This window comes from Phyllostomus hastatus, unplaced genomic scaffold (assembly GCF_019186645.2).
Source record: "Phyllostomus hastatus isolate PE091 unplaced genomic scaffold, TTU_PhHast_1.1 phas_contig_17, whole genome shotgun sequence".
Classification (NCBI taxonomy): Eukaryota; Metazoa; Chordata; class Mammalia; order Chiroptera; family Phyllostomidae; genus Phyllostomus; species Phyllostomus hastatus.
Genome location: NW_025333664.1, coordinates 3273146 through 3288047, shown reverse-complemented (window position 1 = coordinate 3288047; position 14902 = coordinate 3273146). Strand labels below are relative to the sequence as shown.

General features: G+C 61.3%; 1 protein-coding gene across 3 annotated transcripts; it reads right to left on the bottom strand.

The window, feature by feature from the left end:
- Positions 1 to 3646: 3646 nt before the first annotated feature.
- On the bottom strand, positions 3647 to 13248 carry ZBP1 (Z-DNA binding protein 1). 3 transcript variants are annotated; one of them, XM_045833508.1, is made up of 8 exons: positions 12966 to 13248; positions 10806 to 11027; positions 10121 to 10186; positions 9501 to 9674; positions 8116 to 8298; positions 6334 to 6552; positions 5058 to 5258; positions 3647 to 3946 (listed from the first exon to the last, which is right to left on the bottom strand). In XM_045833508.1, exons 1-8 carry the CDS (start codon positions 12997 to 12999, stop codon positions 3792 to 3794), a joined length of 1254 nt encoding a protein of 417 aa, XP_045689464.1. In that variant the 5' UTR covers positions 13000 to 13248; the 3' UTR covers positions 3647 to 3791. The 3 variants fall into 3 exon arrangements, with proteins under 3 accessions (XP_045689464.1, XP_045689463.1, XP_045689462.1); XM_045833507.1 differs by having other exon boundaries at positions 5058 to 5315; positions 8131 to 8298; XM_045833506.1 differs by having other exon boundaries at positions 5058 to 5315; positions 12966 to 13247.
- Between the last annotated feature and the right edge of the window lie 1654 nt (positions 13249 to 14902).

Sequence of the window (14902 nt, the reverse complement as noted above, 5' to 3'; positions counted from 1 at the left end):
GGGGAGCTGCCCTCTTCCCCTCCCTGCACCCACCCGTGACCACCAGCCACGTCTGCTGACTCGTCACATGCCCAGGATGTGGGTGCGGTGGGCCTTTCGGGGGAACTAAAGTTACCCTTTACTGAGTTGTTCCCGTGTGTGGCCTGGCCGGCTGCCTCCCCCATGATCGCGTGTAACCCTCTCGAAAACCTGTCCCCAGTGGGCCTGACTGCCTCCCGGGCCCTGCTCCGCGGCAGAAGGCGCAGGGCCTCTAAGTGGGCAGCGGGGGTGGGCGCACTCAGACAGGGAGGGCAGAGCCGGGGTCCACCCCCAGGACCTCATGGTCTCCGTTCCAAGCCTGCGTGGGCGCACCCCATGCTTCCCATGGGTGGCTGGGGCTGGGGCCGCTCTCTCTGGCCCCAGGTCTCCTGGCTGGAGGCCTTTTCCTGGCTGAGCTGCTCCTCCATCAGCCTGTGGAGACTTAGCTGATGGCAGCAAAGGCCAAAGGTTCCCGGGTGGGGGTAGGGCAGGAAATCAGTGAGTCACAAAAAGTGAATCCAGGTGGTAAGAGCCAGGCCGGTCATTGAATCCCTAACAGCTTTCTTTAGCAGCATGGTCTAGAAGCCCGGTGGCCTAGCTTCAAATCCTGTCTTTGCCCTTTGGGCCTAACCTCCCCGAACCTCAGTTTGCCTGTCCGGGTGATGGGCTCCTTGAGGATCAGCTGCACCTGCACGTCTAGTTTGGTGGCTCGGGAACCCTTATTTCCCAGGGCCTCTGCAGGAAGAGCGCTCACAGAACACCAGTGCTGGTCCAGCCGGTCCCTCTTTCACACCCAGTGAATGGGTGGGGTTCTGGCTTCCTCCACTGGGTGGGAGATGGGAGTGCGCCTCTGGGTGATGGGTTTACGATCAGGGCTGGAAAACTCTGGCTCAGGATCCGGAAGGCTCAGGCCCAATTACGGGCTTCCCTTGTCATCACAGTCAAGCCATTTAGCCTCCCTTGGCCTCAGTGTACTCATTTGCTTAAGGGGGTGATGACAGGATGCTTAGAAGGCGCTGGGTGCTCAGCAGGTCGTCATGAGCCTAAGCTCCCCCGACGTCAGGGGTGGACCCGGATTTGCCACAGCAAATGACTCCTATCACCAGGACCAACGGAAGATGATGAATCCTGGGGTGGGTTGGCGGCTACTTTTCTCCCCGGTGAGGATGTAAGGTCTGGAGCCACAGCAGCCTCTTTGTCACCACCAGAGCAGAACTCCTCAGGGTGGGAAGGTCTCCATGTGAGAAATCCAAGTCTGTGGGAGGCCACGCAGAGCCATGGAGGCACCACTGGCCACGTGGGTGGAGGTGCTGGAGGAGGCCTTCCCTGGGGTCGGTTTGTTTCCGAGAGCTAACGTATGTGCGCGCGCACACACGGTTTTTTAGAAACAAAAACTTCAACAGGTCTGCAATATGTCCATCTACACCTCTTCACAAATTCACAAATCTACACTTTAAAATCTCAATTTCAGTTATGTCTTCAAACCTCAGTTTCCTTTTTCCACTTGAAATTTCATCCCCACGTTCACCGGGTCCCCTCTCTCACTCCGGGCCAGCCGGACTGACTCGCTGATTTCCTGCGCAGCCTGAGGCTCCGCCCCCTCTCTCTCCCCCGCGCTTTGCCCCGGGACGTCCTCCACGTGCCCCCGTTTAAGGAGAGAGCACCCCCCCTGCCTCTTCCCGAGAAAGGGGCCGTGGAGAGGGAGCCTGAGAGCCATTCCGTCGGAGAAGGTCCTGGTAGATTCTCGCTCGGTGAGGATGCCGCAGGGCGCGGCAGAGCCGGGGAGAAGGCACCTCCCCGGGACCCGAAGGCACTTTCCCTGCCCCTCCCGCGCTGCAGTGGCACCATCCTGCCGTTTGGAACAGCCGCAATGTGATCCTTGCCACGTGGTCCTCCTTTGTCTAATCCCGAAGGCTTTTTGGTGTCTTCCCTTTGCCCCCGGCTTTCCGAAGCGTCCTCATGACAGGTGCCCTGGCCGGGGCTGTGCGGTCCCTGGGCCGAGCATGGGGGGCGTTCCATCTAGAAATCTACGATCTTTCTGTGGAGCACTTTATTTGTTTGTTTTTTAAAAAATAATTTATACCTCCTACTGTATCCACACTCTTTCTTACGAGCTATAAGGCTTACTCAATTATTCCTGTGGATTTCTCACTTCTCTTATTGTCCATTTTACAAACAGATCTTTATCTCCTACCTGGGACATTTTTTCTCGTTGTCTTCCAACTCTTCTATTGTTTTTTTATTTTATTTTATTTTTTTAATTTCAGCTTTCATATTTAAGATGTCCAGGAGCTTCTCCTCATTCTCCTAAACTTTCTTTTTTTTTTTTTTTTAAACAAACTGTTCCTGCTTCCTGGCTGTGCCAGCCTTTATCCCGCTTGGAGGGTGTTAATGATGGAGCTTTTCTTCCATCTCCGGCATTTTTCTCTGGTTCCTCATAATTCCTCTCTCTCTTTTCTTTTTCTTTTTTGTCTGACCTTCCACTTGGAAGCTTTTTTCAAATATCTCGTGAAAATATCTTTTAAAATAAAATCCGATCTGAGTAGGATTTTTCTGTGACTAAGGCTACTGATGACCCCGTACCTGCCCACCATGCACCCCTCCCCCGCAATGTACAGCTGCCTGCGCCCGCTGATTGCACCCCGTCCCCCAAACACTGTGTGAAAGGGGTAGAGGAGGGACAGGTGCGCCGGGACGGCTCAGTGACTGGGCGTGGACACAAACACGCAGAGTGACTCAGCTCCACGACTGTCCCTCGAATGAAGTGCCTTCTCTTTCCTTCAATAAGGAAAGCCCCTCGGAGCTTGGGGAACCCTGGGAAGACACGCCCACACCCCTCCCTGAAGTGGACGCCCTGCGTTTGCCGCTCAGCACCCTCCCTCCCCCTTCCCGGGGCGGGGGACACAGGCAGGTGGAGGACTTCGCTCCGCCCACCACAGCAGTCTATCAGAGGACTCCTCTCTCCCTGATTGGCTCCAGGATCCGCATGGGACCCATGCTCGACCAATCGGAATTCGCCCTGGGCCACGTCTCCAGCAGCGTTCGGTTTGAAGCGTTCTCTTTCTGCTGGGTCGCTGAGTGGGCAGGCCATCGCTTTGGGCGACTGGGGGCCACAGAGAGAGAGAGCGAGTCAGAGAGATGGAGAGAAAGGGGCCTTAAAACAACGCGTGAGCCCCGGGATCCAGCCAAACCAAGGGGTACCCGGATCAAGTGAGGCATCCCTAGGTTTTCCAATGGCATGAGAGAAGAGAGTCCCTTTTCTAAGCCTGGGTGAGGCGAGTTTCAGCCACTTGCAGCCCCAACGCTCCGGAATTACCCCCTAGATTCTGTTTCTCGCTCAGTCTCTAATGTCACCTGTCCGCTGAATCCCCACAGGTGCGGAGTCCTGTCTGCGCTCACCTGAGACCTGTGGAGAGGCTGGGAGGAGGGAATGGAACGGCCTTTGTGAGCAGATCGTGGTGGTTTGGGAAAATGGCTTCTGTGGGGGTCCGGCCTGGGCCCCCACCTCCTCACGGCACCCCAAGTGGCCCGGGGTTGCCCTGTCATTCTGCTCTTGGCCACCGCCGACCCAACCCCGGCCCAGCCCGCGGGCTGACTCATGCCGGCCGCAGGTCAGGAGGCAAGAAGGTCAACAGCAACATGTTTATGGGGCACGGCGCACAGTACAGTGCAAGGGCTCTCGGGCCCCGCTGGGTCCCGCCCACCTCTGTCGGAGTGTGTCCATCCTCGGGCCTTTTGTCCCAGCCCCACCTCCCCCAGGGCCCCGTGCTGGGTCAGTCCACCGAGGGGCTGTCTCCTGTGGCTTCTGGGTCCCTGCTTCCAACGGTCATGGCTTCCAGGTGGGCAGTGACGGTGTCCACGTCGGGGCCGGCCTGAGGACCCTCGCGAGGGGCCTGGCCTCCGGGCTCTGCGGCTTCGGACCGAGGAGCTGGGGAGGGGACAGCAGGGGGGAGACGCGTGAGCTGCCCCGTCTCCGAGAACCACGGCGATTTGGTTCACGGGGGCCCCGGGCCGCTGTCCCCCGACACAGGCCTGGCCCCGTCCTTTCTAACCTGGGCCTTTGCAGCGGCCCCCTGCTCCTGCACGCCCCCTCCCCACTTCGTCCTGCCCCCCCTCTGGTCCTCACGGGGACTCTGAAACTGCGCACCGCGCTGCGTCAGCCCTGCCGCTGACCCTGCGGGGACCAGACCCCAGGGCTCCCCTTTCCCTGGGCTTCCGGCCCCGAGGGACCCCGCCCTGGCCCGTCGGTGCTCTCCCTCCCGCGTGCCGAAGAGCTCGCCCTGTCCCCACCTTAGGGCCTTTGCCCCTGCCTTGAGGCCCCCAGACCTCTGCTGGGCTGGCTCAGGTGCCCCCTCCTCCCAGAGCCCCCCCTGTTGCCCGCCGAGGGCAGGGCCTCCCGCCACGGCACTGCCCGCTGTCCCCGGCTTGGTGGCTCTGCACAGCGCTGGCCTTTCCTGGAAAGGCCGGGTCGCCCTGCGAGCTGTCTCCGCTCCCTGCTGGACTCTGACCCCCAGGGGCGGGGACAGTCGTCTGTCTTGCTCGGGACTGTCCCCCAAGTGAGGCAGCACTTGAGGGCGAGAGCGGCGAGAGCCGGTGAGGGCACAGAGGAGCCGCATCTTCCTCACACGGGACATGGGGAGCGAGGTGGCTACGACGTCACTTCTCAGCAAGAATCGGGGGCCTGAGTGACTCAGGGCGGGTGGGAGAGAAGAGAGGAGGGGTATCATGTTCTGGAAGGTTCCAAGGAGGGGCCACGGCACAGGCGTGGGGCCTGAGCGGGCTGTTTTCACCATCCTCATCGTACGGGTGGAGACCCGGGCTCGGTGCTCAGGGACGGGTTGGGTCTCGGGCTACAAAGAACTGGCCCCACACCCTCTGACACCCTCTTCACTAGGACACTCCTCTGCCTGCCTGACTCTGGGCAGTGGGAGGCTGATGCCTGCCTGCTGAATGAATGGGTGGGCGAGTGAATGGGAGCGAGAGACAGACAGACAGACAGAGAGAGAACTTTCAGAGGCCCCACCGCGCCCCAGGCTCACCTTCATCCCCGGCCGGCTCCCCGGCCGGCTCCCCGGAGCCCCCGCTGGCGTCCCCCGGCCCGGCCCCTCCTCCTGGGCCAGCCTTCCCCAGGGGGCCGATGCGCATCCTGTTGCTGTTGCCGATGGTGGCATCCTCCAGGAAGCAGGACTTTACGAGGACTCTCTGGGTCACACCCCCGGCCCCCTCAGTGGTTGGAGGTCCTGGTGGGGGCATGCGAATTTCGAATGAAGCTTCCGGGTCAGCGGTGGTGGCGGAGACTGTGGGTCCGTGGGCGAGAGATGCCGGGCGGGATGTGAGCTGCTGGGCGGGGCCCAGAGGCAGACCCCCAGCCTGGCCTTCAAGTCCCCCAAGGCCATCTCTGGCCCCCCCCCCGCCCCCTGCATGGAGCCTGTGTGCTCGCTGCTCACCTGCCCGCCCGCCTGCGGCTGCGGGCTCCCTGGTCCCCCGCCCCCACCGCCAGGTCAGCCAGCTTGGGTCTTGCCTCCTCCCGGTGGCCCTCCATGCTGTGCCCGGGACTCAGCCACCCCCCCTGCTCTGCCCCCTGCCCCTCCCCCGCTGCTGTGGGCTGCCCAGCAGCTCTCCAACTGGGAGCGGATGCCCCCAACTGGGGTTCAAATCCGCTCAATCCCCCAGCCCAGTCCCCAGCTGTCCTGCTCCTGCCCGTCCCACCCAAACTTGGAAGAGACTTGTCCACACTCAGTCTCGCCTCCTCCCACGCTCCACGCTCCTTCTGTCCCCTCAGGCCACCACTGACCCCTTGCTGCTGGACCCCACAGAGCTGCCCGACCGTGTTGGCCGCCCTTCTCCTGGAAACTGCGCCCCAGCTTTCCCCTCCCCCCAGGCCCCACTGCCGGCTTTCTCCCCCAGCCCGCTCCCGGGTCACCAGTGACAGGGGGGATGCCGCCTGGGCCCTCTGGTCTCCCTCGACAGTGCTTAGCAGGGCGCCAGGTGCAGGGGTGGCTCCTGTCCGCCGCCCTCCTTAGGTGCCCCTGCCGTCAGCCACCCCTTTGACTCCGCCTCAGCCGGCCCGGCCCCTGCAGCGGCACGCCCTCGGTGCAGAGGGAACTAACTCTGCGGTTTCCCGAGGGGCGCAGCAGGGCCCGGAGCGCGAGCACTAGCTCTAAAAGCCCCACTGCTCCACTCTGCGGTGCATCCTCTGGTGGATGGAAAGGAGTTTCCCATCATGCCTCTCTGCCTGCAAATGCGAGCCGAGGGTCCTCCCATCCAGGGAGGAGCCAAACGGGGCGGGGCGGGGCGGGATGGCTGGGTGGTCACCTGGGGGGCTGACGGAGAGGCCGCTGACGGAGCGGCTGCGGTTGGGGCCTGTGGCCGGCACGTAGGGAAGGCTCATCTCGTTGTCGTGTCCCAGCTGCACCCGTCTGAGGACAGACTTCTCTAAGTGGATGTCCTGGGACCCCCAGGATGCAGCCAAGGGGTCCTGAGTTGAGGGATCAGCTGGTGCCGGTGCAGGGAGCCAGGGGGAAGCCGTGGAGCCTGGCAGGAAACACAGCAACATGACCTCTGGCCTCTACCCTCTGACCTTCCCAACACCCGCACACACAAAGTCCTGGACGGACAGAGGAGACAGGCCCTGTGATCTCTTCCTGGGCACCATCGGCCAGGTGCGCCCAGGAGAATGTTCGTGCGGGGTTCCCTGGGGTCGTACCCCTGTGCCGGGGGTGTCTCCAGGGCACTCGATAGTCAAACAGTGAGCACACCCTCTGCTCGCTAGGCATTCTCAGGCCCCGGAGCCCCTCGGGAGAAAGCCCCGCATCCTTAAGGAGAGCTCAGGGCTACCTCCGAGGCTTTCCTTTTCTCAGTATTGTCTTTACAGTGACCTTCCTGGTGTCCGACATCAGGTAATGCCATGCGTTTAAACTTACCGTAGTTTGCCATGCAGAATGCATACATTTTTGCCCAAATTTCTGAGGGAAAAATAACGGTGTGTATTATACACGGATAGTGCTGATTCTGTATCTATAGAAATGCTTTTAATTCTTTTATTCACGCTTACGCATTCAAGTGTAACTCCAGAAAGCAATCCGTATGCAGAATAATATCCTGGAATACGATAATCTGTTTTGTTTCTAAATGTAAATGCATAAATAATTGAATTAAAAAATTATAATGAAAGATTTTTTTCCCCTGAAAGTTTGGGCCAAAAACGTGGGTGCATTATACATGGCAAATATGGGACTTTAAAGTGAATTTGAGTAGAAGGCAAGGTACACTGTTTAATGGCAGGAGGTCGACAAGCAGACACGGGCCTGGCCAGAACCGGGCGGGGGGTGGGGGGCGGGGGTCAGAGGACCGACGTCGGGCAAATGTCGATCTAGATTCTAGAACAAAGCTCCTCGTGTCCCAGTTGGGAACACAGACGCCCAGAGAGGAGACGGGGGTCTCTTGGGATCACACGGAGTGTTCCCACTTTTGGGCTGTTGTGCTGACCGGTGTCACTGGGGTGGGGGGGGCGGAGGGTGGCCCTGTGCCCTCCCACCGTCCTGACAGGACAGCGTTTCATTGAAACTAGGACGCCACTGCCCTGGCTGGGCAGCTCAGTCGGTTGGACCATTGTCCCCATACATGCAAAGGTCACAGGTTCGATTCCTGGTCAGGGCATGGACAGGAGGCAACCGTTTGATGCTTCTGTCTGTCTGTCTGTCTGGCTGGCTCTCTCTCTAAAATCAGTGAACCTATCCTCGAGGGAAGATTTATAAAAACACAACTAGGGTGCCGCTGGTGAAATGCATTCCAGTATCTGAGATGATAAAATATGGGGGGGGGACTGCGTGTCTCAGAACCAACCTCGCACTGAAATCACCCCTCGGGACGTTCTACGGAGGGAGGGTGGACTGAATCGCTTCTCATGGGAAAATATCGGGTCCCATGAAAAATGAGGCAAAAGATATCGGAATGAAGGGAAATCAGGAGGTGGTTGATCCAGGCACAAAGAAAGACTCCTTTGTTCCCAGCAGGCCACGAAGGTGGCCCTGGGCCATCCGGAAGCCACCCTGCTCCCCGCACCCTCCCAGGCAGAGCAGCTGCCCCCAGAGGTACCTTCTGGCCACTCACTGTCGTCCCCATGGGTCTCTGGTCGCATTATGCTGTTCCCATGCCCAATCTGGACGGCTGTGGCGTTCCCGATGGAAATGTGGCTGTTCGGTCCGTCCTGACAGATCATGTTGATTGGATTTTGCTGATAAATGATATTGGTGGCCTGACTTCTTTCCCTAGAATCTTCTGCAAAATAGAACTTCACTCAATGCCTTTGCCCCTCTTGGGCAGGGGGCCCGGATGCCAGCTTGCCGCACCAAAGTCCCCTGGAAAGCTCGGAGACACCGATTTCCGGGTGTCTACCCCAGGGGTGCTGCATTGCCAGCATGTTTGACAAATGCCACCAGCAACTTGGATGACCCTCTCTTGGATATGGTCATGGCAGGTCACCCCTACCTATGTGTCCCCCGCCACCCAGGGAGAATCATAGGACCTCACCACTCCCCTTGCCGTTCCCCCTCGCCCTTCCAGGCAGCCCCAGGATGCCCACCGAGCGCCCTCGATCCAAGGCTGCAAGGTGGCCATCCGTGGGTGGCTTTTGGCCACCAGATAAACTGCGTCTGCCTCACAAGGCAGTTTTAAGAATTTGAACTCATCCCCAGTGTTTAAAATCCAGCTGCCATCACAGGTCATCATTCTGAGGATGCCGAGACCCCCCTGGGGGTCTCCAGGAGCAGGGGCGTCCACCCCACGTGGGCCAGGTGGGCACCAGCCCGGGGCTTCGCCGACTCCGCACACGGGGAGTCCCACCTTCGAGGGCCCATTCTGCCGTTGTTAAAATATTTAGAGTACAGGTTATGGCCGCATTGGGATCAAGAATGTAATCTAGGCAAGAGTCATTACTAGCCATTCATTGTTATTACCATGTTCGTTTTCTCCTTCTGACTTGAAGAGAAATTAGAGCATTCCTCCGGCCTGTGCAAGCGCTGTGGGCTCTGGGCGCTGTGCCTGCTGCACCTCGTGGATAAGATGTCCCGGGACTCCACCCTGTGGCTATCGGGGCCCCGCCCGGTCCCCTCCACGCTGGGCAGAGCGCTTGCGGGAAAACTTCGAGCAAACTCAGGCTGAGCCCTGCACCCAGGGCTGGTACCTCCCTCCAGCTCCTTGCCTTCCACAACTACAGCCTCGGGCCATGCCTCCAGGAAGCCCTCCCTGGTTACTCCCCCAGCACGCCCCTCCCTCCAGGAACCCCCTCCCTGTGACTGGTCAGCAACACCACTGAACACCACTGTACGCTTCCAGTAAGTTCTGAAGATGGGGCAGACCAAGTGCTTAGTGGGGTGCCCAGCAAGGACCAAATGCTGGACCCCCACTAAGGACCAAGTGCTGGGTGTTAGGGTGTCTCCTCCTCTGCTCTCCTCAGGTGTAGGAAGCAGGTAAGGGCCTACCTGGCTGATAAACCGCCCATGCATTTGAGTTCTGGTCATAGTTCAGAAGGTGATTGTTTCTCATGGCGTACAAGTCTGGGTTGACTTCTTTTGCCGTCTTCAGCCCCAGGGACTTGGCGATGACCAGGGCCCTCGAGGGCCCCCTGTCTTTCAGGAACCTGTAGATCTCTTCCTCTGGGAGACAGGATGGCGGGTGGTCAATGAGGAGCCCCGCCCCCCCCGCCCCCCAGTTTGAATCAGCCCACTGCTTCCTGGCCGTGGGACCCCGGGCAGACCCACCCCCTCTGCGCCCGGCCCCCTCCCCTGTCAAATGCGCAGAACACGGATGCGCACGGGGGCGGTCCTGAGGGCCAGGGACTGACCGCGGACGCTCCGGGGCGCGGTCTGTGGACCACGTGGGCGCACCGTGAATGCCCGTTATCCATCGAAGAGATCAGCTCTCGGGCAACTAGCCCTTCAACCGCGGAGACGGAGCGTTGTCTCCGAACGCTGTGGGAGCCCCTCAGTGGGCGGGCCACGGCCCCCGAAACCCCTGTAACGCCTCAAGAGGCCAAGGAGAGTGTGGGGGTCAGAACACGTGGCCCCCCGGTCCCAGGATCTGAAAGGAAACGGGTGCTTACGCTGTCTACTCAGCTGGCAGCCGGGTTTCAGGGGAACCGCAACCGTGAGCTGCCGGGGCCTCTCCGCTGCGGAAAGAGAAAGGGGTGAGACCGGGGAGGAGGCCAGGGCTCTGCCGGACGCAGACGGGCCCCCGGCGTTCCGAGCTTGGATGCTCGAGCTCAACGGAGTTGCCTTCGGGTCCTGCCCGGCCTCTTCCCGGCTGTTGCTTCCCTGCTGCCCCACTTCCCCGGGGAGGGGGTTCGAACCCTGCCCCCTACCCTCCGGCGAACCCTGCGCGCTGCCCCAGCCCGTGGTAAGTGCTGGACGGATGCCAGCTCCTCGGGGGCATTTGTGGGCCGCGGAGCTGGAGGAGAGGAGCTATGGGGTGTTCAGTTCCTTCTGTCGTCGTCATCATCATCATCAGTTATTGTCCTCCTCATTAGTTCCTGTTTTTATTATTACAGTTTGCTAAGCACCTACTATGTGCCGGCCCTAGGCTGGACCCTTAGCCTATAATCTTGCAGCTCTACACAGCAGCCCTACTGTTACATCCGCTGGCCAGAAAAGGCCATTGGGGCACAGGGAGGGGACAGGATGCAGCTCGGAGGGGCGGAGCCTGTATTCGCACCCAGGCCCGGGTCCGGCCGGCCCTCCGCTGGGTCTGCTGGTGCCGCACCCCACCCGCTCCCCGGGATGGCGGGTTACCGTTGCGGACCAGAGCCAGCTCTGTGGAGACCAGCTGTCCAGTCCCAGGCCCGCCCAACTGCCATGTGGCGGAGCCAGCGAGGGCCACTTGGGACTCTTTCATCATCCGGTAGAGAGTCTGGTTGAGTTTCTTCTTGGGCACTTGGCATTCCTTCACCAGCTGCGCAGTCCTCACTGGGGACCCAGCACCCCTCAGCACCTGGAGGATCTTCTGCTCAAGGTCTAGAGGAGGAGAGAGGGGTCGGGGGGCAGGAACTGAGTGCAGCATATGGGAGCCTGGGCTGGAGGCTCCGAGTGGGGGGCGGGGGGCTGCAAGAGAGGGGCCTGGGGCAGAGGCCCATGCAGACACCTGCCGACACCTCTGCTCAGCGCGGGGCACGCGGGCTGGGCAGACACGACCTTGGCTGGACGGCCTGGTGGCCTGAGGAGGCGCCCGGGCCGTTGGCGTGTCCTCCGCCCACTGTGAGTGGCTGCAGGGCAGGTGGATGCTTGGCGGGCAGGTGTCCTCAGAGCAGAGGGGACTGGAGGGGCAGGGGCAGTGGGGCAGAGTCTCCCCCCGCACCCCGTCCCAGGAGGCACGCCACTCCGTCCCCAGCTCCCACGGCCCTCCGTCCCCGCTCCGGGACTCGGCATCCCCATCGGGGTGTGCTGCCCTCACCCAGGCTGGACGCCTAACAGGCATCCAGAGGCATCCCTCTCCCGCTGCCCACGCCCGGCGCCCTGGAAGTACTGTTTCTGGTGCCCTTGAGGCCCTCTCCTCCTCTCCTCTGCTTCCACCCCTCCTGGGCAGGGTCCCCCACACCCCGCCAGCGGCTCTGCAGGCGCCGTGAGGACGGCAGGGAGCAGACACGGTGCCCCAGCCCCCCACCCACACCCCAGGGAGCTGCCGAGAGCTGCTGTGGGCGGCAGCCCAGCCTGTCACCAGGAAACGTCGGCCCCCAGGAACCCCAGGGGAGATGCTAGGCAGGGCCCGTTTGGGGGAAGTCCGGTGCCCTTCCAGGCGGTGGCAGAGCTAGTAGTGGGGGGAGGGGCCGTCCGGTTCCGGGCTGTACAGCTCGGGGTGCAGCTTGCCTCTGCGGTCAGAATGTTTTCGTCGCCTCGGGGTGGGTGGAGCGTGGATAGAACACCTGGGGGCACCCCCCCACCCATCACATTCGGCCCCAAACAGTCGTCAGCCCCCCGGAAATCCTCGTCCCATCGACAACGCACTTGGCTTCGCCTTGTCTTGGAAAGAGCTTTGATTCTTGAAAAGCCTGCCCCAGGGGGAGCCGCCTCCCTCTGCCCGAGTCCACCTCCCCAACCGCAGAGCAGACAGACAGGAGGTCGGAAATATGGAAATGTGGGTTAGAGGAGGCGGGGGGGGGGGTGCTGAGTCCTCCAGCAGTGGGAAGTTGGGACACAGACGGGGTCGGGGGTGTGGGTGAGTGACCATTTGGCAAGGAAAGGAAAACCCTCCAGGGAAGAAGTAAAATTTAGTTACCAAGTGCCCTCGAGCGGGACCTGCGAGCCCCAACGGGGACCTGGGGACCTGTCCGGGGCCCTGGGCCACGGCCTGCCCTCCCCCCTCCCCCGCACCCTCTCTTTTCTTCTTTTCTGCTCGCTGAGGGCGATAGCGCCCATTTCCAAGATTGTGGTGAGGGTGCAATGAGCTGATGACCATGATAACAACAACAAACAAAGTCCAAACCACACCCACAGCCCCCAGCTACGGGGGGACACCTGCGGGGTGGGGGGGGGGTGGGGGGCGGAGGGGTGTGGAGGGCTGGGGAGGGAGGTGAGCCAGGAGCGAAGCGCCGGCAGACGGAAGAGTGTGCATTGTAATCAAAGCCACAGCTGCTGTTTCTCCAAATGAGCATGAAGGGGGGAGCTGGGCCCCAGCGTCGGCCCCGGGGCCTGAGTCATTCTGCCTCCCCGGCCTCAGGTGTGAAGCGGAAGCATCGCTGTGCTCACCGCAGAGGCCACTGCGAAATTCGAGGCCAGCGGGCAGCCAGGTGCCCTGGGCGGAGGGAGGCTCCTGCACCAGCCCATGCTCCCCTCCTCTTCCTGGGTGCACCGGGGTCCAGGGTCCCTTCGCTGTAACTGCTGTAATCTGAGCCCCGCGAAGGAGCTCCGTGCCCCCCCCCCCCAGATTCCCACTGTTCCTTGGAAGGAGGGGAGTACCTGTCTCATCAGGGTCCGAAGACGCCTCGGCCATGCTGCCAGCAGCTGCTGGAGACACCTGGAGCCTCGGGGGTGCGGTGGCCGGCTCCTGCGCTGTGCCGTGCAGAGGGCGGGCCGGGTCGAGGCTGGGTATTTCTGTGTGGCCGAGCCTGGGGCTTCTGGCAGCTATGACAAGAGACCAGCTTCGTGGGGCAGGTGTCAGCTGTTCACACCCGGAAAGAGCGGCCCAGGGAGCCCGGACTAATCAGCTTAGTGGAGAAAAGGAAAATGAAACTGCTGTGTGTGGTTTCCTAAAGAAACAAAATTGAAAGCAACATCGATGAGCAAGAGGGAGTGGGGGCCTCTGACCAGACAGGTGCTGGTGAGGAACAGATGAGTAAGGCAAGACCAGAACTCCCTAGGGATGGGGGCTCCCCAAACTTCCAGGTGTCCCTCAGTGCCCACCCTGACACCCCCACAGCAGAGGCTAAGACACCTGGGTGGGTGGACAGATGCCAGCAGTCATGTACGTCTCAAGTGAAAACTGTCTTTAATGAGCGCCTACTATGTGCTCTCAGATCTCCTGTGCCAACCGCCCCTGCGCCCCCCAACAGCCGCAACTCACCTACAAGGGAGGGACTAGTCCTGGCCTCTTTTCTCAAAGGGGAAACTGAGGCTCAGGCCCCTCCCCCACACATTTACTGGCTCTGCGACCTTGGCCAAGTTATTTGGCTTCCCCCTGCTTACTGGTCTGGTCATGAAAACAGAGACCTCAGCGGCTGGTGGTGGTGAGGACCAAGGAGACGACCCAGCTGAGCTGCTCAGAGCTCCCAGCACCATCGACCGTCACGAGCGCAATTGGGGACCCCCATGTTTCAGGACAAATAAGCCCCGTCACTTTCACAAGTGCCGACCCCCAAACAGCTCAGGGCCACCGCTCTCTTTCAGGCACCAGAGGGGAAACCGAGGCCTACAGGGACGAAGGGTTTTGTGTACAAGGCAGCGAGGAGAATCCAGACCTCGGCCCAGGACGCCCCTGGGCCCGAGGCCCCAGCTGCACAGGCCTGGGCGGCTCGAGGGGGCGCCTGCTCCCTCGGAGGACGCCGGCCGGCCGGCAGCGTTTCTGCAAAGGCGGGGACGAAGAACAGCGATCGCGGCGAGGGAAGAAGGTCCCGGAGGCCCGTGGAGCCGCTGCCTTTGCAGAGCGAACAGGAAAACCCTGCTGCCCGGTCCGCACCCGCGCCGGGAAACCGGAACCTCTGGGGCGGGGCCCAGCGACCCGAGTGCTGTCACGCAGGGTGCGGGGGTGGGGAGTTGGCCCATTCATGAAAACAAGGAAACCACAGCGGCGCGTGTGTTCCTCTTTTTTATGTAAAACCGAAGAAATGTGTATCTGTATCTGAACAGATGAATTGATTTTAAACGCAGGGTTGTCGCCGGTGTTAAGATTGTGGAAGGGGGTCCAGAGGAGCCCCCAGTGGGCCCTGGGAGGCACCATGCCAGGACTGGCCGCCAGGTGGCGCCTGCTCACCAACCTGGGCACCGGCCCACCTCTGCCTGGCCCCCCTGATGGAGAGGGGGGGCACCTGCCTCTCACCCATCATCTCCCCAGGGAGACGCGAGTCCATCTGGCCTGACCGCGGCCCTCCCGTGTCGTCTCTGGCTTCTCCTCCTCAGGCTCCTTGGCTCCTTCCCAGAGTGCCACTCGCCTGCTGCCCCAGGTGCCTGGCCTGGTGCCCTGGCAGGTGGGGCTGAGGGACTCAGGCTTCACCCTGAGGGTCAGGCTGGCTTCTGGAAGGCCCACGCGTGTTTCAGCGGTGAAGGCTGGCACCCTCGTGGCCATCCAGGCAGTGTTTGGATGGCCCCTTCCTGCCCCCGGGGTCCCTTCCTGAAGCTACGTGCGGGCTCCCTGCCCCCCACAACCCCAGCTTTCTGGGAGGTTCCCAGGGACTGGTGGC